The 23,622-nt window shown below is 45.9% G+C and overlaps 1 protein-coding gene across 2 annotated transcripts in view; it reads left to right on the top strand.

The window, feature by feature from the left end:
- rsh (Rap GTPase activating protein radish) overlaps positions 1-23,622 on the top strand; it is a 224,214-nt gene that overhangs the window by 163,900 nt on the left and 36,692 nt on the right. For both annotated transcript variants that reach the window (XM_075692977.1, XM_075692976.1), the window contains exons 7-9: positions 5,504-5,643; positions 10,071-10,235; positions 23,261-23,332. In XM_075692977.1, the coding sequence (XP_075549092.1) occupies positions 5,504-5,643; positions 10,071-10,235; positions 23,261-23,332 (377 nt within the window). The remainder of the gene's footprint in view (positions 1-5,503; positions 5,644-10,070; positions 10,236-23,260; positions 23,333-23,622) is intronic.

The raw sequence follows: 23,622 nt of genomic DNA, 5'->3' as shown, positions 1-23,622 counted from the left end.
CTGTAACATGTTGCTAGTCATCGTTGATATGATGCTGTCTTCTCGTGACGTATGCGAAGAGCGGCAACGTTACTCCAGTTCTCGCGATAGCATCAGGTACTCAACCGTCTCCTATCCTCACGATAGCATCACGTACGCAAATTCATGCGGTTAATGAAAGCTCGAAGAAAGAAGTCGCAGCCAATACTGCGGTCTATAAATGCTATGCAATCAGCAGAGACCTCTATATGCTTCGTGAAACGTTACTGCCGCTAAACCTATAATTGTGTCGCCGCCGCTATGCAAATTGGGGAGCACGTCCCCATTAGTGCGGTTCTCTCTACCCGAGTTAACATCCCTGCCTTCCTATATTCCTCTCTCAACCCGAGCACCGCCTTTACTTGGGAGATTTAATAATGCTCTCAAGCGCACCGCGATTTCGAAACATACTTTGCATGCGGCAGCTCTGTGAGCTAATCCCATCCAATCTGGAAACGCTTTCGGTGAACCGCACATTTTATCTTGCCATCGACGTTATACCTTGAAGTCGTCACACGCGAGGGCTCCCATGGAAAGGGAAAAAGTAAGAAACAGGGAAAAAAGGGAACACGAGAAGATAACCAACAGAAATAGCGAAAAACATAAGATCAGAATATTGAGCGAAGATATGTTCAAGTAAAAATTTCAAAGGAAAAGTAGGTCGGGCGTAAACTTAGAATTATGTAGGTACGTAAGATTATCTTTGAGACACGTGTGAGGGAAAACAGAAAATGGTCGGATCCTCAGGTTTTCTTTTTTTTTTTTGTTTCATTAAAGGCAAGTAACTTAGTTCTAGAAGGCTCTGACAGAACAAGTAAAAAGAGATGATGAAGTATATGAAAACCAAATGTGAAAAAGCAGTGGGGCTTAGGAAAACTGAAAAAAAGAAAATCTACTATCCTGACAAGTCACCTGTTCTGTTTTCAAGTTAGTATTACGCATGCTAAGAAAAAAAAATCATTGGTAGAAATACGAAACCCTCACAATCTATGTTTATTCAACGTTTGCAATCACCTTAAAGCTAATTTCGGGTGTCTGCTCAGTGGAAGCCGTCAGATTTACCTCGACGACGCATCAGTGGCGCAGAATATGCAAATTTGACTTTTCGCCGCGTGTGAAATAAAAACACTCACTCCGAAATACTGCAAATGTACTCTTTTTATGGTATTTTTCTTCTTCTCCTAGAATGTACAGCTTAACTAGAAGCTTTATGATCCGTACACGCTAAACACACCATTTATTCTACGATGCTGTTTGAGACAGCAAAAGAAAGAAAATAAATAAAACGCATTGCGTGCTGTACGCTCCCTCCTTCAGCATAGCTCTTCACATGTTTATAGTATTCAATAAATATAAATGAGACTAAGCAACCTATATACACAACGCCCCAGCCAAGGTTAGACAAGGTTATAATGAAACGTCATTCTGGTGTCGAGGACAAGGCCAGAGGCATTAGATCGTGCGCTCCAGCTTTAGTTTCACTTCTATATAAAGCAATGTCCGCCATCATCTGTGGGTCAACGATATGGGCAGGGAAGCACGCTTGCAGAATTATGGATATTCCCTTTCAGAGAAAATTGATTATTCACCTTCAAAAGGCTTAACTTTAGTAAAAAATTCCCGCAACAAAGTTCTCGAACGTGCTAGGAAACGTCTGATTCAGCGCTTTCTAACTTCTTATTCGCTGTGCAGCGATCTTTTTCCGCGTCATAAAGAAATCCCATGCAGTATGAAAAAGTGTACACATGTGACTGAGCTTTGGCGCGTCGAGATCACAGTGCTCTGAAACGCGCCGCGCATAAATGTATTTGCTGACCATAGTTCTTGAAGTCGGCACCCAGCTTGGTCAAGGCTCCGCAATGAAAACAGCACCAAATTTGGTGTCATCGCTGACACGTGAGATGTATGCCTAACGTCATAAGTGGCTCCATGAAAACATGGAATAGCTGTGCTCTTAAGTAATTATTTCAGTATAGGCAGCCCATAATAACAAGTCATGTGCCGACTCTAAATTACGCATCGTATATGCATATCTGCTACTTCGTGTTCTTATTATGGTTGTACATGTAACGTGCGATTCTTGTGAAAGGCTTTCATTATTCTTGCGACCTGTATCGTTGTCTCATGTAGCGTTTTTTAAATTTATATTTAATATATTTGGTATTTCAGTCACTAAGCTTACAACAAGTTCGTATTGTTATAGTACATCAATTGATGAAGTCACCATAACTGAGAGGCAATTTGTCGAACAACTCCGTGTACTGCAGTACGCAGGCGACCATTTTTCGCATCAACTCAGATCTTTACCTCCTACACTTAATATTTTTCTCCGCTTTCCACTCCGCCTGTGAGTGGTAGCCAATCGGGCTCACTCTTGCTTTAACTTCCCTGCCTTTAATATATCCCCTCCTCTATAAAAAAAAAAGGCTCAGCTTCGCCCAAAAGGAGAAGCATTGATTGCGATAGCAAATTAGCAGACAGCTATACGAAGTAAGGATAATAGTTTTATCGGACATATAAACGCGGAAACATCTGCTTACTATTTGAATTGACAAACATGGTGTCCGCGCGCACAAGCAAACATGAACGCATCACACTCGATGAGCGCGACACTCGTTTCCAAAACACTAGTGTGAGCAATCGCGGCAGCAGCAGCGAGCGAAGTGACCTTCGTGCTGTCTAGCGCTTCAACGCAAGAGCGACGAGAACACAGCGCGCACAAAGGTATGATCTGTCTGTAGATCCCTTTCACGATACGTCGCGCGCAACCGCACACTGCCGTGCAAAGTACACATTTGTTGGCGAAGTGGAAGCCGCCCCCCTCCCTCCCACACTGCCTCCCCACATTACTTCCTATCGCGCACGAGACTGAGCCGCGATCTTCAGTTCCCCTTGAGCCCGGTCGCGAAATACGCAGTTGCTGCCGGAGAACAACGAAGCCCCCCATTCCCTCCCATCCCCCCACTGCTTTTCACGCGACGGAAGACTCCGCTTTGCCCTCTGCTTTCCTCCTCAGCGCGCGCCCGATTGAGTCGCGATAGTCAACTTCCTTCGCAAGCTTTCACTCGCACCTACGCAAATAACGCGTGGCAACGGTGTTATTGCCCTTGGACTTTATACGGAACATCACAGTGACGGCGACTGTAGAAATACGCTCGAAGTGTCTGTATAATTGCTATCGCAATAAAATTAAAATACTATCTGGTGTTTTACCTGCCAAAACCACGATATGATTATGAGGCAAGCCGTTGTGGGGGACTCCAGATGAATTTTGACCACGTGGTTTTTTAACGCGCACCCAATGCAGTACGCGGACGTTTTCGCATATCACGTTCTTCTAAATGCGTCCGCCCCAGCTTGCGTTTCATTTAGTACCCTCGGGCTTAGCAGCGCAGCGCCAAAGTCACCGCGCCACTACGGCAGGTCTCTCTCCTTTCTTTCTAGTGCATGATGATGGTGATGATGATGATGATGATGATGACGACGACGACAATGACGACGACGACAATGACGTCTTTCAGAGCAGCAGCCCCTACCCACACAGTGGCATTGACCAAGAGTTGCCAGATTTCATAAATGTATTAGCAGTATGAACTTTGAAATACTTATTGACCAATAAAAAATGTCAAGTAGAACGGAAGTTTTCTTGAAGAATCATTCTCAATCAACAGTAATAAGATGTCTCAAATATGAGCGGACCAAGCAACCGTCACTCCCAGCTTTACTTTTACTCTTAACCCTTGCCTCCTGTGACGGTAACAAACCAGACACGCATCTTGTTGACCTTCTAACCCTTTCTTTCTCTCTGCCTTCTTTCTTTGTATATCATTACCTTACATTACCTTACGCTTTCACGTCACATAGTTTTCTTTAGGCACATCTACATTTTCGCCCTTAATAGCTATGTAACAGGACCTAAGGACTCTTCAGGCAGGCTCCGTCGACCACCACACTCTCGACAGTGTTCTCGCGTATACTTGAAACCACCGCACCGCCGATGCAAGCATACAGAAGCGTTCAATTTTCCGCAGAAACTTTTGTGTGCAACTGTAATGGGCTCGTGGCCCCACGGTCTACCGTTGCTTTCTTCTGGTTCTCATCGCTGCACAATGGCGCGCCGCATATAAAAACATCCGCCGCAGCTCGAAAGGCAGCGAGCGGTTCATCGCATCCCAATAGCTTGAAGTCGTGCTTTATACCAGTTTCCGCGAGGCTGGTGAAATTCGCTAAGCCTCAGCCATGAATCGACACAAAGGAATCGGGTGCTTTTCGACGCGAACGAATGACAATGCTGCAGGGATCGATGGGGCACAATGCATCGGCACTCTGGCGAATATGTCAGCGTCTACTTCCACTCCCGAGGCATATCGATCGAAGCTGGAGAAAAAAAATGTGAGGGATAAAAAAAAAACAATTACGAAATAAAATGCAGCGCCTAGCCGCGTCTCCCTTCAGAATCAAGCGTAATATGATGAATATGTATCGAAGTGTGTATTTCATACTGAAAGAAATTACAAACGAACATACGGTTCTGTGACCTCAACAAAGGCGCGGAAATGTTCTGATTTCTGGAATTCTTAACATAAGAGTTTAGAACAGTGGGCTTGGCTATACGCATATCGTCTTTATGTCTGACACATTTCTCAGAATGTAGCAACTTTTACTTCTCAGCAGTTTCACTGCGAGAACGTGCCTGGATTGTTCATACAACTGAATAAATACGAGTGAAAGAAAAAAAATGTCGCAGTTTTGTCCGGAAGGCGAAGCATCGATTGCAATAGTAAATTAGTAGGCAGCTACAAGAAGTGAGGATAATAGTTTTATCGGCCGTATGAACTCCGAAACACTCGCTTACCAACTGAACTAACAAACAAGGTGTCATCACGCACAAGCCAACATAAACACACCATACTCGATAAGGCCGGACATTCGCTGTCGAAACGCTGGTACGAGCAAGCGCGGCAGCAGCAGCGAGCGAAGTGACCGTGATGCTTTCTGTCGCTTCAGCGCAAGAGTGCCGAGAACACAGCGCGCACAGAGGCATGAGCCGTCTGCAGACGCCTTTCGAGATTTGGCGCGCGCGGCCGTGCAAAGTACGCGCTTGTTGGTGGAGCCAAAGCCGGCCATCCTCTCTCCCGCGCTGCCTCCCCATTTTCCTCCCGGTCGCCCGCGAGATTGAGCCGCGATCGTCAGTTCCCCTCCCTCCCATTCCCGCACGGCCTTTCGCGCAAGGAAGACGGCTCGTTTGCTCTCCGCTTTCCTCCTTCGCGCGCGCCAGACTAATCCACGAGCGTCGGCTTCCCTCGCGTGCTTCCAGCCTCACATATAGCATACGTCGCGCGGCGACGGTGTTATCGCCCTTGGCCTTCATACGGAACACCACGGCGACGGCTACAGGAAAAATGCTCCCGAAGTGTCCATATAATTGCTATCGCAGTAAAAGTTATCTCAAAATGTCGACGACGCCCCATCCGCTTTTTCACAGGTTTCGACAAGTACAAAGGAGGCCTGGACACCGTCCACGACCTGACCGGCACTGAGTCCGTGTACACTGCCTGGAAGAGCATCGAGATCATGTTTCACGTCTCTACCATGCTTCCGCACGAGGAGCACGACCCGCAGAAGGTGGGTCTTCGTTGAATTACCTGTAGAGGAATAGACAATGTGGGAAACCACGCTCGCGCACTTCTCCACACACCACGTATGAGCTTACGAAGATGGCGGACGCCACGCGTCAGCGTGCGCATTGGTACCGCCATCTTTGCTGTATAGCGTTGCAATGCTGGCTTGCTGATATGGCATCTTCGAATATTAATGTAGCGCTTACAGAAGAGAACACGAAAAAGGCGCATGAGCACGCGCCGTGTCTGTGAGTTCACGTGACTTCTTGTGTCCTCATTTGTATGCGTCACATTACTATTCCATGCTGTACTTCGTTTCTCACAGCATCCAACCTTCAAAAGCACACATCTTGACTACAAGTGCGCCTATTAGCGAGAGGTCGGCAATATTAGTTATAGGGAAAGTTAGGTGCGTGGGAAAGCCTGCTTACGAATTTCGCATATCGTCTACTGTAGTTCATTCACTCCATCTTGTAGGAGAATTCGCGCTCCAGCATGGAGAAATAGCGTATGAGCAGGGCGTAATAATCAACACGGGGGAAAAATATCCAGACAAAATGTGTCGCTTGTAACCTAATCCTTCAAGAATTAAGTTACAAGCGTTGACGGCTCGGATGATGATCTGTTGGGTCAATAAACTTCATCTCTCTATATATCATACAAGGCAGCAAATTAGCTTTCTTTCTTTCTTTCATTTTTTTTTTGCAAATAAAGGTATAGTGCGTGTCAAGGACAGTGATATGCCCCCTAGCTCGGACAAGTTCTCCATATATATTTGTTATTGTTCTTTATTTGCAGTGAAATACTGTAAGTTGGGCCACGGAAATGGCTGTCTATCCCGGAAGCTTACCTAAGAAAAACTAAGAAAACAAAAAGAAAAACGTTGTGAAACTACTAATCCGTGGATAAGGCTTGAATGGCTTGATTTTCATGTTTTTCTACCTCGAAAGCACGTCCCGGCAGACACAGTCGCAAGAGGCAAGCAGTGCCTAATCCAGGGTAGCTTGAAGAAAGGTGGCCTTGGTGCTATCTTGGTGAACAGAGAGTAGATTAAGTGGGCTTCCCTTCAAGCTCAATTTTGTCAGTGCAGAAATGGCGGCATATGTCGGGGGCGAAATGTAGTCGCGGCTCGCGGCAGTGCGACCAGAAGTGCTCGTTTCAAAAATGTTACCAGCACGACAGTCCAGCAGCAGCAATGGCGAACATGGAGGGAGAGGAAAGTAGCCACGTGACTATTTTTCTGTCGTCTTATGTGGAGGCTTACCAATATCGTAAGGCGGGATCTTAAGCCTAACACGCTGTAGCGACAGAAGCCGACACTAGACGGTTAATGTCCGGAATCGTGGATGATGGAACATCTTAGATAAAGAAGTTCGAATATATTAATGTCATGCCAAGAAACACACTGGTCGGCTGCGTATTCGAAATGAATACAAGGCAGGCCAGCGACAGGCCGACGTTGACAGTCGTCGGAAGAAAGCGCTACACCCAATGGCAGAAATGACCTCGTGGCTTTCTTGTCTCTTTGACTAGACAATTCCTGTTCGCCAAGCCGTGAAAACTAAGCTAGACACTTCACCAGCGCGAACTGTGAAAGTTTGAAACGTCAAATAGCGCATGAGAATAAGGGCATGTAGCACGTAGCTGTTCTGAGCGCTTTCTGAACTTAGTCGTCGCTATGACTGTCATTTCCGCCATCTTGAGCCTAGTTGAGCGATGTCTCGATTTCTGGCTGGATTAAGCCTGGCGTATGCGTAGCATTACATACAGAGAGACACGTACTGAAGGAATTGTGTACTCTATATTTTCAAGAACGTGCCTATACCAATGAGTGAGACGCAAGCCACGACCAAAACGTATTGAAGCGCCGTAGTTCTCCCCGCAGCGGCCTGTCTGTAACATCTGCTGTTTCGTATTAATATTTAAAACAGAAAAAGTCTTGGTACTCGAGGCAGAAATCAACGCATTTCCACAAGATACATCTTTTGTTTTTTTGACACCGTGATGGCTATAATAACAAAGGAACATCATTTAGGACAACGCGGGAGCAGCACACTAGTGAATGCAACCTCCGCCATCGCTTGTCGACATAACACTGAGACTTGTGATGCCGCCGTAGATTTTACACGTATATGGTGTTACATTGTACAGTTAAAGATGGATCTTGCAAGATCAGAAACACGCACCCCGAAACGCATGAATGGACTGTCTCGCGCAGGCAGACAGCTGGCTGACCAGTATGACGCTTGTATTCTCTTCCGAGAACCGGTCGCCACCAGAAACCGCTTCCAAACTGCTAGCTACGCGAGTTCAACCAGCTCGACTAAAACAAAACAAAACAAACATAGCAACGAAAAAGAGGCATATACGAGATACAAGCGCACATTATGAACGCTTTCACCATTTGCACTCTTTGTAGATTTCCTGCGAATCGTTTTGGTAGTTATCTTAGTTGATCGTGTACCCACTAGCACAGCGCTTAGCCTAGTTCGGCCAGTGGTACTAAAACGTGTTTGCGTATTTGCGCGCGTGCACGCGTTCTTTTTTCAGCTCATTTCGAAATATTTGCGTAAGTGCCTGAAGACAACAAAATAAATTAAAACAAGCTGCCGGTGTAGAATTGCAAGAGCCTGACCATTTTCGTCATATCAAGGAAAGTGTGACAAACTGCTTATAAAGACGCAAACGCAAACCGTTTCCGAACAGTCGTACGCCATGACGTTCATCTCAAGCAAAATGTTGAAGACCGGGCGCCCCGCGAGTGAAACAGCGTAAGTAGCCTGGAAATTGATCTCCGCTGGCATCTTAAAAGCAAGCGGAGCATGCTCCAAGAAAGGCCGGCGAGGAAAATCGTGCGCCCCATCCAAGTTTTTGCTATTTGTTATCGCTTCGTATAAGCGGCGCCTGCGTTCCCAGAGAAAGGACCAGCAACGCCACGCCTTATACCAAGGGGGCACTTATCGGGGGCGGTGAATTTTTTACGCGCATTCTGACGAGTTTCCAGGTTCCCTGCTCGTAAATTGAAAACAAATGTCCCCGAGGGAATGGCGTGCTTTCTTTTTTTTGCCTTTGTTGGGTGCTCTATACAGACGCTTCCTTTGTGTTGCCCTTACGCTGAAGTTGTGCGCGTTGCGTCGCCGAGTGGTTCCAGTTCGTGTTGTCGCTGTGGCTGTTTGGCTACAACCCCGGCACGAGAGTTTTGCTTGGTAGCCGTTCCTTGTGCTCTTTTTTTTCTCTCTCTCTTTCGGTTATTTTCCAGGGACTATAACCACGCATCACTAGGCTTACCGTCAGTGTTCTCAGAAGTGGTTCTTGCTTGGTTTAGCTTGGAGTATATAAAATCAAAAAGTAGCAGGTTGAAACAGCGCGGAAGAGCAAAACACGACTGGAGGCAGAGATGGTTGGAACGTGACCTGGATACTCAGCGAGCCGCCTGAACATTTCCGGTGTCCCCGTGACCGCTACAGTGGAAGTAATAAAGGGTGGAAAGAATAGATAAGTGCTCGAATCAACGAAAAGTACGATCAATAAAGCTTTTTTTTTTTTACCGGTTTACTGGACTCCTGGAGAGATAGGTTCGCTGGTAGTAAAGGATGGAGTGGTGTGTATTTATACGCTATTCGTCACAGCCAAAAGTGCGTCCTATTATTCGAGAGGTATTATATAGTAAGATGAGAAAGCAACAGAGGAAGTACCGAGTGAACAGAATCCGCCAACCGTTTTGTCAGCTGCGCAAGCCAACAGCAATAAAGCAGTTTCTGAAGCTCCGCTCTAAAAATAACAACTATAAAGCTCTGCCAGCCAACAAGTCGAGACTTTTTTGCGTCTATTTGCTTGCCTATGCAAGAAAGCGGAATCTTAGCCACCACATATTTTTGCAATACTGGCTGCTTTATGTATCTACCATACCAAGTATATAAATAGGAATACGAGGGAAATCGGAGTAAAGGCTCATTGAATACTCCAGATTGAATCGATGAAAAATGAAATGAAGGTTTTCGGGTTTTCGTGAAATGTCATCTGCGGTGCTTCCTTTCATTAATGAATGAATGAATGAATGAATGAATGAATGAATGAATGAATGAATGAATGAATGAATGAATGAATGAATGAATGAATGAACCTGCCAGCCATTGGGTGCTATTTTACAGATTTGAACAGCACCGCGCCAAGAAACAGCGCACGCACACAAAAACACGAAACTGACGTAACCAGTGTCGTAAGTCCATTGTCACGTAGCGCGTAGCTGTTCCGCTACGTCGAACGGAGTACGCCTTGAGCTCGAACTGGTCCATTTTGCGGTTAAGTAACCTTCAATCAAATCAATCATGTCAAATTTTATTGGGCATCACGTAGATGTATAACGCCGCCTAACGCGTTCTATATATCTTCGACATGAGGAGCGACGCGCTTCTTGGCGCTCCCTCGCAGCTTCAGAAGAAGCGGCACATCGGCAACGACATCGTCTGCATGGTGTTCCTGGAGGCGGACAACACGCTTTTCTCACCGGCCTGCATCAAGTCGCACTTCCTGCACGTCTTCATAGTCGTGCGAGCATCGCCAAACAAACCGCCCGGAGCGCACACCGTCTACGAAGTAAGTGACATTATACTCTCCACCGACATTTTGTATGGCAACTAGTGCTGCCGGCCACAATCCTTATCACGAGTATTACTGCTGTACGCCATGCGCAGCCCCTATAGGGGGGCGCCACTTAAAGCAGCCTAGCGGCGGCCGTTGGAACAGCAGGCGGGCCTCGTTCCGGAGACGCCTGCTTCCACTGCAGGCATGACCGCAGCCCCGATAGTTACTTCTGCAGTGTCAGTGTGCGCAAGGAAATCGCACTGTACAATAGTGGACATGTGTCCGACTTCACGGCTCTCTGGGACGGCATTGTCTCCTTACGCGCCAAATGTTTGCCGCATACCAGCATCTACAAGCTTGCCTTACGAAATGGAGCTCATCGCTAGTATGCCGCTTTCATTATAAAGCCCCAGCCACTAATGGCTTCATTTGTTGGCCCGTGAACCAACGTTCTTCATGCACACATTTGCTTCGTTTACATGCCGTGTATTTTTATAGTAGGTTCAGAGAGCGCCGTCGCGCTGGCGAATGCATGGTTCGTTCCGGCGAGGCCACGTGAGAAGCCAGCGACGGTAAAGCTTGCAAACCAGCACGATGAGCTTGAAAAAAATAGCATACATAGGACTCCGGAAATTAAGGGCTGATTGCTTTTATGCTTGCGTCTTACTACTTTCTGCACAGCATCGATTTCACATGTTCCATCCTTAAACAAGTAGAGCGTTTTGATGTTTGCACGGGAGCACGCGAGTGAGATATCAGAAGACGCCATAGCTGAAAGTTTGCCTCCCTGCTCAGTCAAAAGCATATTGCTTCTATATTTTATGTTATATTTTAGTGTCAGCACCATTTTTACTAATATCATCGTCGCACCAAAATACAGAATTAAACAACATGTTGTATCACCTGTTGTAGCGCCCCGAGTCTGAATAGCCATAACCGCGCTTTTTAATTAAAAGAGTACTTTTACACAGTATTAACAGTTTGAAAGCTAATACAAAGCATGTCATTAAATAATTCTTGTAAACCACGTGCTACGTTGAAATCATTTTCAAAGCAGAGACGACTACTGTGCAGCAACTTGAACATATATTGACGCATTTAATGCAAAAGAAGAAAAATGGAACAAGCACTCGCTAGCACCACTAGCAAGAAAATAAAACAAAAAAGAATTATGAAGGTTTCAGAATTGACCACAACGCATCACTCAATTGGAGTAAAGTGCATCTGCATTAGTTGCAGACATCAGGGCTTCGAAGTTCAGGCATTTCCCATTACCGCGAAGGGATAATGAGAGGCATTCAAAACGAGATTGAATGCCCTGTCAAAAGCCTTTAATGCTCACAAACGCCAGGTTGTGCAGTCAATATTCAAATAGCTGAGACGAGCGGACACCGAACGTTCTACGCCGCAGGTGGCATTTCAGTGCCATCGATAGGTAGAGCAACAGCGGATTCTGTGCAACGCATGGGAGATTACGTGAAACCTTTTTGAAGGTGCCGTCACCTGCTTTTTGATATGGAGCCCTCTTTTCAAAGCGTCTAAACACAATTAGTGCCTCACAACTTCGCCATGTTCGCCATTAGTCATGTTCTATGCCAGTGCCCGCAGTACATGTGTGCAAAGACAATCGCTTTCCGTCGGGCTGAACCAGTTGAAGAAAGAATTTTAGATCTACGTGACTTAACATCGCGTCAGAAGGCCGTGCAAGCGCTACTGCACTTCTTGAGATCTACCGGCCTGTGTGAACGCCTTCTCTGTTACCTGCTTTCCTTTTTTCTTCTTTTTTTTTTCTTTTTTTTCTCCTCTCGCTCTTTGTCGTCTTTACAAACCCTATATCTCCCACCCCAATGCAGAGTAGCAAACCGGAAACTCTCCTCTGGTTAACCTCCATGCCTTTCCCCTCTCTCTCTCTCTCTCTCTCTCTCTCTCTCTCTCTCTCTCTCTCTCTCTCTCTCTCTCTCTCTCTCTCTTTTCTCTCCACAGCTTCGTTCCGCATTCTCTGGCTTAGCTTTTGGCATCTCCTTTATTTTTTTTTTCAAAGGAGGCATCCTGTCTCATCAGTAACAACAACCTAGTGTTTATTATATGTTCTGGACTGTAGACGAGGCGACCAAGTTGAAACTACCCGCCGTGGTTGCTTAGTGGCTATGGTGTAGGGCTACTAAGCACGAGGTAGCGGGATCGAATCCCGGCCACGGCGGCTGCATATCGATGTGAGCGAAATGCGAAAACAGCCAAGCACTTAGATTTAGGTGCTCGTTAAAGAACCCCAGGTGGTCCAAATATCCGCAGTCTGTCATTACGGCGTGCCTCATAATGAGATCGGGGTTTTGGCAAGTAAAACCTCATAATCTAATAATCCAATCTAAGTTTGAACGTGCAAGCGTTCACTAACGGTGCAGCGACATCAAGCAAAACATACAAACATAATAATTGCTTCAAAACTGCAGTAAACGAAGCGCGATTGCTCATCTTCTCCGTCGAACAGCCGTGCTCCACCGCCTCCGACGCTCTTGCTCGTGAAGCAGCACCGGAAACTAAGTGTGTGCCTGGCGAGTTTCATGTACGTTTTAACGCATCCAACTACGCAACAGTTGTTTCAAGACATCGCTGAAGGCTGAGAGAAGTGTTACATCACGATCAAGGGCGCAAACACGACAGCATGCGCATAGGCGCTGACGGGAGCAGGGCTCGCCTGAGCCCGCCAACGCTTCGCAGCCTTGGCGACAGGCGGCGTTGTCGGCAATTTGCGCATGGGGTATTGTACTGTTGTAGTCACTAGTACGGGCTTCATTACCGTGAGCCCCAGAACACCAAGTTGGGTTTCCCACCATACACAGTTGCCAAACTATGGCGTTGTGCAAAAAAAAAAATTTACAAAATGGTGATTACAGGCCAATTAATGTTTTGTTGTCGCTTTCCGTCCAATAATTATTTACTCACAGAGGCAATATCAAAAGCACAAACCACACTGTGATTACTATATCTTAAAGACGTGCTGACCGCCACATTTCCATCAACTGTGGATTGAGGAAGGTAGCTTGGTACTTTTCAAAGGAGTCTGCGTAGGTAGCTCTCTTTGCTTTTATACTGTCGCCGCTATAGCATTCCAGCACTAAGTACAGCTAAACATTCGAACGTATAGTCGCGTTCAGTATGAGCTGCGACAATGCACCTACGGTAGTAGGGGCCCCAAGATAGCATGTCGGCGTCGACGAAATAAAAATTGGAGAATAGAACACCGTTCCAGTGGCTTACATTTATTAAACATTTCTTTTTTAGTGTGCAGGCGCAACCATACAGTATTCAAGCCCTTTCGACAACGGGCACCGCGTTCCAGCTCACATTGAATGCAACTGTACATAAGTAGCGCTATATATATAGTACGTAGTACGTCGACAGCCGTGGAAGAGGTCCCTTTCTTTTTAAGTCATCTTTGGCGCGTGGAATATGTTGCCTTTACAGCAGTGTAAAATGGCGTTGGTAGTTTTTAGCGGCAAGATGCAACAATTATTTACGCAATTAGAAAGATAATCGCCAAGTTAGCTCGTACGTCTTTTTTTTTAAGAACGTACTTCTCTATTGTAAAGTTTAATCCATTCATCTCTCAAAGTCATATTTGTTAAGGAACGATTGGAAGATTGTGCTCGTGTACGGAAGAGCGACGAGGCTATCGAGCTGTGACGGTAGCTTGCTTCAAAAACAATAACTGTCTTGCGTGTCTGCGTGTGAGCTTTTGTGTGTCTACAGCGTGCATATACGTTTTCGCCACTGTGTTCTGTTCTCGGTTCTGTTATGCGGAGGTGGTTCTGCCAGTGTCTTCCTTTGTTAACATAAATATTTATTGTGTATATTTAAAGATTACCGTAAAGTGGTTACTAGTGCATGGTTGATGAAGAATTTTTTCATAGAAAAGTACACTCTCCCTAGTTCATCTACCGAAATGGAGTGTTCGACGTCGCAAACCAACGTGGGGTCTATGAGGGGCTCTGTAGTAGGGAGGTACGGATTAATTTTGCATCTGGGTTTTGTTCAGCTGCACACAAAGCTTTCTAAACGATCTTTCTTGCACTGTGCCCCGATTGGAATGTCGTCGGCACGAACCACTGTCGTATAGATGGCAGCAATTTCAGAATTCTACGGCTTCGTAGATTTGTTACGGTGCGCCTCAACTTCACCTCGTATTACTGGATTCGTATCGGCACACGGCATTTTATATTGTGTGCTATAATGGCTACGAGAGAACCATCATTATTAATAAGGAGCATACTTTTAAGCATGCCTTACGCATCAAAATTAACTAAACCTATTAAATAGCGTCATATTCATCAAATCAGGTGCCCAAGTTTTGCGTGTACAATCGTGATTTAGTGAGCGCATACGAATGACAGTGCGTGCACAGAGTAACCAACGAACATTACCGAAGACAAACCAGTCCCCCTGAGTTATCACAAAAGGCATCGAACAGCGTCCCTAATACCCCGAGAATCACGAAATAACTTTTTCAAATGTGCTGTGCCAGATGGATTTTTTACTATCCTGCTGTCCCAAGCTATGTTGGCAAAAAAAGAGGAAAAAAGAAAAAAACACGACAGCAGAAAACGATATATAGGTACATAGGCTGATTCACAGCGGCGTATTTCCTGCAGCTATCGGTAATATTTATTCGTTGTATACAACAGGGCGACGAGCTATGCTTTCTTTTTTTTTTCTTTCAATATTGCGCGACCGACGACACAAAAACAATATATAGATATGCAGTATGGTTCCCTCTTAGAAGGAACAGAATCAACGACCATTTCCCCTCGGACAATTGTGGAAGCATCCAGCTTTAGAAGAAGGCAACTTGTAGGCGGTGAGGCTCACCCCGTTCTACATTCATGTGCAGTAGCTTCAGCCGTCACTGGCTACTGGAGCGCCTGCAGAGCGAAAGCCACATACTGGCGCGTTCCTTCTAACAGACAGCCGAAGAGTGCATTCGGCTGCAGAATCAATGACATGCTAAAAGGATCCGTTCATGAACTACGGTTGCCATTACTCCATTGCTTCTTTCCGCTGATGCGTAGTGTCTGGGCCAGCAAGGCCAAGCAGGCTGGCCGTTTCCACAACAGAAGAAGGCCAGGCAACCGCTTCTATCCAGAAGTGGCTGTATTGAAAGGCTCTCCGCGAACGTGAGCAAACAGGCAGTAGAAAGGAGGCAGAAACGAAGCGCAAAAGGACGTGAAAGAGGCTGCCTTTCAGTTCGTCGAGTGCTGTATTTGCGTCCCCCGGCTCGGCGGTGCGTTCTGCGCAAGCAAACAAGGCCGACGCATGCGCATTTCTGAGCCGCCTTTGCGTAGAAAGGCAGGCTTTGACGGTGTTCGCTCACCCGAACGAGAAGATGTCACGGCTGTAGGGAAGGAACGGCGCCATGTCTCGCACCTCGGTCAGACACGCAACCACCGTGCACGACGACACGCAGCCTTACGAAGCCAACTCTTCAAAAACTTAGGAACACACTCACACAACTACACATTTAGTAATGTCATTTTCTTCTTCTTTTGTTAAGGCGAAAGATTTAGACGACTCATGGGACGATAATTTGGCCGTCCGGCGTTATGGCACCAAAATTCATGGCACCAAAATCGAGGGTCGAGACCTTTGGTCGGAGTCAAACCCCTGACCTTTGTTATTAATTGCAGCAAAGTGAATTAGGGGCAGTAATTCAGATACAGTTAATTAAGGCATTCGAACCCACGTCCCTCGGTGGGAGTCGCGTCCACGACCTGTGGTGTTAATTAAGGCAAAATTAATTACGGCACACCTAACTAAGATAATACCGTCCGATCGCACTTGCCAGCTGTGTCGGAAAAACAATGAAAAGAATGATTTTAACACGTCTGGAATGGTACTTGGAGTACTATGAAATCTACCCAGACACTATGGCCGGATTCAGGCGTGGCCGTTCGTCAACAGACAACGTTGTTGACTTGGTAACATTTGTGCAACACCAAAAGGCCTGTAAACGGTTACCTGCTGCTCTGTTTCTAGAAGTTAAAGGGGCTTATGATAATGTCATCCATGAAGCCATCCTTAGCGCGTTAGAAGCCGCCGGACTTGGTGGTAAGATATATATGTGGGTGTGCAACTACTTACAGAGGAGACCATTCTACGTGCACACAGAAAATGGCCCGACATCCGAGCATTACGGCAGCCGAGGAGTCCCTCAAGGCGGATTGCTTAGCCCGACTCTTTTCAATCTCAACCTCAGTGGTTTAGTTGACGACCTGGTAATCACCGTACGACTTTCCATCTGTGCGGACGACATCTGCATTTGGGCATCAGGTGTGACACGACTTCAGCTTCGCGTTCGGCTTCAGAAGGCAGCCACAATGACATCTTGCTACCTTCGTGAACAAGGATTTGAAATTTCATGCGGAAAGTGCGTAATGGTGGCATTCACGAGGAAGTCAATGTCTGCTTACGGCATATCTATTAACGGACAACTTATACCATGCAGCAGAAGTCACAGGTTCTTGGGAGTCGTAATTGTCCTGGACTCCGCACGTGCATTACGTGAAAAAGCGGCTGACTGGTATCTGTCACCTGTTCAGGTTCCTTGCAGGAGAAAGTTGGGGAGTATCTACACACGCTATGTTGCAGCTGTACATGGCGTTGTTCGTCGGATTTCTGCGGTACAGCCTGCCTGCAATATCCAACACCTGCAAGAATAAGCTGCGTACGATTCAGAGCATTCAAGTCCAAGCCCTTAAGATATGTCTTGGCTTACCACGCAGTGCACCAATGGCTGAAATCATCGCCATTGCGCAGGATTACCGAATCACGACGCACATTACCATTAAGACAATGCGTATGCATCTCAGACATTATGCTAGGACCCTTTCCCACCACCTGGCGAGCCTCACTGCTGCAAGGCCCTGCTCGACATTTAGCGCTACTGTCAGTGCACATCGTGCGTCATTCACTTCAGGGTACGCTCCTGCGGCCAAGCCAGTGTTTCCTCCGTGGTGTTTGAGCCGTATACATGTACATATAATGATTCCAGGACTACAGAAGAAGACAGATCTACCGGCCCCTGCTCTAAAACAGCTGAGCTTACTTCTTTTGCATGAAAAGTACAGCAACCACGTGCGCATCTATACCGATGGATTGATTACGTCGTCAAGTTCTGGTGATGCAGTGGTTATACCAACGCGAGGAATGACACTGCGGTTCAAAACATTGCATGTCACGACCTCAACGGCGGCAGAACTAACGGCTCTGCGTCGTGCACTGGAATCCATTGATTCTGAAAGAACTAAAGACCTAGTTCTGTGATTCAAAACGGGCATAACAGTGCACGCAGTCAGTTCTCCGACGCGAATATCATGACCAATTGGCATACGAAATTGTGAAACTTCACCGTCACTTCCAACAAAAAGGTCACGAGGTTGTTCTTAAATGGGTACCTGACCATTGTGGAATCAGTGGCAATGATTCCGCCGATAATGCTGCTCGCATCAAGAAGAGCACATCGTTCCAATTCTGCTTTCGAGGACAGACGCCGCAAGGCAGCGTCGACACCTGGCACGCAGTCCCTCACTTACCGAGTGGAACTCGCCAAACTTACGACTTACATGACTGCATCGATTAAGCCCCTCACTGCAACTCCGACCTCCACTCGGACTTCCTCGACGTGAAGCAACGCTTCTCTGTCGCCTTTGGTTAGGAGTTGCCTCCACAAAGGCGTACTGTACATTAATTGGGATGACTCACATTGCAGCATGCGGGGTCTGCGGCACCGAAGAAAACATCGAACACCTGCTGTGCCACTGTCCACGATATGCCCCAAAAAGACAAGAACTTGCCAAAGCTTTCCAGAAACTGGACGATCGGCCGCTTTCTGTGCAAGTGCTGCTGGAACACCGCCCCCATCGCCTGTCGGCCCATAAAGCGGTGAATGCGCTTTTGTGCTTCTTGAGGACGACGGGCTTGTGCGAACATCTGTGACTATTAATGCAATTTCTATAAGAACACACGCGTCAGCGAACTCACCGCTAATTTTCTTTTTTCCTTCCCTCCTCTCTCTCCCTGTCATCTTTGTTCTCCCCTTTCCCATTCCCCCGGTGTAGGGTAGCCAACTGGACGTTATCCTGGTTAACCTCCCTGCCTTCTGCTTTTCTCTTTCCCCTAAGTAAGATAGAGTTAGTTAAGGCACTCGTACCAATAACCTTTAGTGGGAGTCGAATTCTCCACCTCTGGTGGGGCTCGAACCTATTTGGAGATATGGCCGAACCGGCCATATCTCCCAGTTGGGTTCCAATTGACATCGTGAAGGTCGAGAGTTGAACCCACGACCTTTAGGGTTAATTAATGCGCAGTTAGTTGGGGCATCGAATCCACGACCTTGGCTGAGAGAAAACAACTAATAGGAAGTAGTAAAGCATTGGAATGAAAATGTCAAGTAATATAATGAACGTCTCGTAAGCGGGCAGGCATTCCCCTTCATCCTCTTTAGCTTATGCCAAAGTGACTATCGACATTTTTTTAGTGTGTTCGCATGGTCTGCTTTAGACCATCGTCAGTTGCACTTCGTGCCTCGAAGAGGCAAAACGTGCGGTCTAGTGAGCTCCTGAACAACACTTCTTAATGTCGTGAACACGGTTTAAATCATAGGTCCGGGAACCCAGAGAGGTGCGCCGTAATTACCACTGGTCTTTTTCTTTGCGTCATTTGGCTTTTGTCGCACGTTTCCTAGCAACGGTGCCGGCAAACATCTTTTTCTTTTTGTTTGCTACGTTGACTGTACACTTACTCGGTCAGCTGAAGGACACCTTGAACGACGAAAGAAATGTGTAGAAAAGTGTTTAAATTGCACTTCCCGCAGAAAGGCACAGAGAAACAGCGCGCCTTTCAGCCTTCAGATTTTCGTGACCCTCTATCTAGAGTGCAGGCGACGTATCACCCCCATTCAGATTGCCCTGGATATCTTCATCCCTAATTTTAATATATTCCTGAAAGGAGTTACAGGGATATTTCAATGACTGAACAAAAGCTCTCATATCTGTTGTGGGTTCCATCATTCTGTAATCCATTGTTCTGTTTCCCCACTTTTGCTTTCTATTCTCTTCGTGTACACATCTGTATTCGCGAAATTATCAGTATTCTTTTTTTTTTACGTATGCGCGCGTGCGCATGTCTGTATGGGCGTGCGCTGTTTCCTGTGCATTGTGTGGCCGAGTGCGCCAGCACCAAGACCCTCGAGGTTGTTCCTGGGCACTTTAATAAACACCTTGGATTTATTATTATTATTATTATTATTATTATTATTATTATTATTATTATTATTATTATTATTATTATTATTATTATTATTATTATTATTATTATTATTATTATTATTATTATTATTATTATTATTATTATTATTATTATTATTATTATTATTCGACTAGCGTTTGCCACTTATGAGCATTTCCTAACGTACGAATGCTGGAGGGGGGAGGGGGATCAACTCACTTTGCGAAATTTCGGCGGCAAAATATAGAACGGGCGAAATAATAAAGAAAAGATGGCTTCAAACTAGTTAGCATCTTTGCACCTAACCACTACCCTGAGGAACTAATCTAATGGACAGCTTCATAAAGCAGAGACCGAAAACACCCGTCTACTTAGATTTAAGCTTAGGTGGTCCACATTATTCCGGAACTTTCCCACTACGCCGTGCCTCATAATCAGATCGTGCTTTCCGCAACCAGAATCCCATAATTAAAGCGGAGACTACGAACACCCCATGAAACTATCATCTTGAATGTGCATAGGTGCTGCTCGTCCCTTTAGCATGCATGAAGCGTGCTGCGAAGAATATACGGAGGCTGTTTAACAAATACTGATGCTCTAAAATCTTTGTTTCTGGAAATTAATGTTCGACACTTTTATTCCTTTCTCCCCAGTAAGTGAAATTCACGCGCGTCACCATTTCTAACAGGCCTAGATAGCATAAGCGAAGCCTTTCTTTTTTGCCACCTTCTTAAGTATTGCCTCCAATGTCTCAATTGCGTCATGTTTGGCGTCAAACCAACGCCTTCTTTTTTACCGTGAGGTACTTAAAGAGGCCGGAGAATGCAGTATCTGGACTGGAAGATTAATAAGAGTATCGTTGCAATGCTTCCGAGAACGGTAAAAAAAAAAAAGAAGGGGAGGCGTTTGCATTGATATTCAACAAGACGTGGAACCAAGCGTAGTTAATAAACTGGAGGCGATTTTCAAGAACGTGGCAAAAGGTGGCTTCACTCATGTTATTTAGGCTTGCCCGAAGCAATGCGACGCGTGCGTTTCACTTACTGCGAACCGTAAGAAGGAATAAAAGTGCGGATTAATAATTTTCGGAAATCAAGGTTTCAGAACATTGGTCTCAGTCTCTATTGAACAACCCTTGTATATAGCTGCACATCACACTTGTGGACTCGCTACGTTGGGCGTGTTAAACAAAACCGATTACAAACCCGTTGATTTTGTTAGTCAGGTGCTCTGTAAATTAATGTAATACTATCTTTTTCACTTACGAAGGATCATTGCACTCAAATAAGAATTGTGCAATCATCCTCGAAGCGACGCCCAGCTGCTCTCTCTTTCTCCATACTTCGTGTAACTGGCTGAACTAGAGAATATTATATAAGATGAAGATTTTGATCCAGTGTCCGCATTTTTCTTTTATTGTATGGTATTTAGGAGATGTTGTCGCCTTTAAGTGGCGCCGGCTACTCCTTTCCACATAGGAATTTAAAAAATAAATAATAAACCATAACAAAAATAGGGAAATCATAACACAAATTCCGGCAACACAAGTACACTAATGTCACACTATAACTGAAATACAACTCGAAATCATGAAAACACAAAGTCCAGTCCCGTAAGCAGACTAATGCCACACTAAAACTGAAACTGGAGTCGCCTACACTCAGCACCATCATTCATGGCTTGACTGCTTCATGCTCGTGTTTATTTTGCAATTTATATCGAAGCAAGAATGATACTAAGAACAAGGTCCTTGCTTACTGGACCATATAGACGGATAATTTGGCGAGTTGGTACGTGTTCGTGGCAAAAGGGACAGCGATAAAGGTACCCGGGCAACATAGTGACAGAAAAGAAGCGCCGACTCGCAACTAAAGCTTTATTGCGCAAACACTCAATAAATATGAATAGTACTGCAAGCAGATACATACGTGGAAAAACGTAGTAATCACCAAGCTTACTAGCCCTCTCCCCAACGTGTTCAGTACTAACCGTTAGCTCGTGATCACCTTTCTGTTATCTGCTACGGCCCATGGCTGCCAACGCAGGAAACGCGGCCCACCGAGCAATCGAATTTTTATTTCGTGGCCTTACACAATGAGTTGTATATTTTTCTGCATATTGGCTCATGACTTGAGGGGGCATGCCCACGTGCAGGCGGAATACGTGAGACGAAGAAGGGACTCGCTCCCTCAGGGACGTCAAAACAAGGCCGCCGTGACTAAGTATAGCCCTCAGCGTTTGTTGACACTGCATTCGTCCGCACGCTGCCCGTGTACGTCCTGTATTGAACGGACGCGGACACCAAGCTTTTGGCAATGCAGTGAGAACTCGAGGCTGCCTCGACCCGAAAGTGGGACACGGGGCCCAGTGGGACTACGCGAAGCCGGTGCGGCACACAGCTGCTCACGTCGATCGCCCCTCGTCGAAGAGTCGAGATGAGACGCGGCCCAGTTAACGAACCGCGTCGTGGCGATGCCCAAAGGCGAGCGCCGGCTGCACGTTCGAAGATCTGCAGTCTTTGTCCAAAGTTTCGAAGCCAGTCAAGGAAAGGATTTGTGGCCAGGCAATGCGGCATGGCTCCGAGTAACGTGTCTGGCTCTCCAAATCTCAGCAGAGCGGAGAGAAAAAAGAAAGATAAGGTAGAGATGTTAACGAGAGAGGCGTCCGGCTGGCTACCCTACGCTTGGGAAAGAGAAAAGGGGAATAAAAGATGAAGAGCAAGGCGATGAATGCGTGCCCGCGCGTGGACAACACCCCGCAGTCAAGGGCGCTCGCGCAAGCCTGACGTTTTCAGAACGAGCAGCAGATCGTTGAAGCAACGAACATATCCAAGTGAGCCTGATACGCGGCTCTGATACGACAGATTCGACCACGTGATTAGTAGCTTAAAAACTTTACAGAGGCACTTGGGCGCTGCGTTCACCAATGCATACTCATGCTTGATAGGAATGACTGATGGAGCAGGTTTCAATGCCTGTGGTTGTGAAGAAACTATAAGACACCTATCTTAATATGGTATTATGGGGTTTTATGTGCCAAAAACACTTTCTGATTATGAGGCACGCCGTAGTGGGGGACTCCGGAAATTTCTAGCACCTGAGGTTCTTTAACGTGCACCTAAATCTAAGTACATGGGTATTTTCGCATTTCGCCCCCATGGAAATGCGGCCGCCATGACCAGGATTCGATCCCGCAACCTCATGCTTAGCAGCCCTACACCATAGCCACTAAGCAACCACGGCGGGTAAAACGCCTATCTTACTGCGCGTCCTTGAAGATACGATACTTGCCCTCCGCGCGACTCTAAACTAGACAGACTGGAAGCCTTTATCACTGAAGAAGATCTTGGAACCATGGTCTCGTGCATCATTCGATTGCTGAATGGCAGGTCTTCAGAAATGACATCGTATCCATCAGGTTAAAAATTAACGAGATGACCAAGTAGTAATAAGTGAGTAATGAGCTAATCTTTAGGAAAACGCTGACCGCTTCAAAACTACAAGTCGGCTAAATACAAGTGGAGGTCCCCGCTGTTCTTTTTAAGCTCTACGAATTTTTTTAAGCTCTGAGACAAGTTGCACGGGATATATTAGGTGAGTGTTGCAGCGGAGTCTACGCACGTGTTGCAGTTCGGACATTTCATACACTGTCGAGAAAGCAGCATGTAGTTTATATTGATATGGTAAATGCGGATTACTGCACGCTCATGCAATCTTTGTTGAAATGTTACAAAATTGTGTTTTTCCCCTGTGCTTCAGGTGTCCGTGGTATCCAGAGATGAGGTGGGCGCCTTCAAGCCGTACCTGTGGCATCGATCAGTCTTTCCCAAAGTGAGTTGTTCTATGCTTTTATACTATAGTTCTAAAATCATGATGTTTGAGAAGCTCTGTTTTCTTAAATTGTCTTCGTACATAGAAGAATTTTCAAATTAAATAATGCAAGCACCTTCAGGAGCACCTTCAAAAATTAAGCTCTGCTTCTTTGACTGCGCGCTTGTCTTTTCGAAAAGTTAAGTTTAAATTGAACAGAGCTATAAAACGAAAAAGAATTATGAGAGAGCGCTTTTCTTCGCTGTTGTTGTTCTTTGCTCCAACTTCTATATACATACTTTTATGAAAGT

This window comes from Dermacentor variabilis, chromosome 5, assembly GCF_050947875.1.
Source record: "Dermacentor variabilis isolate Ectoservices chromosome 5, ASM5094787v1, whole genome shotgun sequence".
NCBI lineage: Eukaryota > Metazoa > Arthropoda > Arachnida > Ixodida > Ixodidae > Dermacentor > Dermacentor variabilis.
Note: the sequence above shows the minus strand (reverse complement) of the source record. Positions and strands in the feature narration are given on the sequence as shown.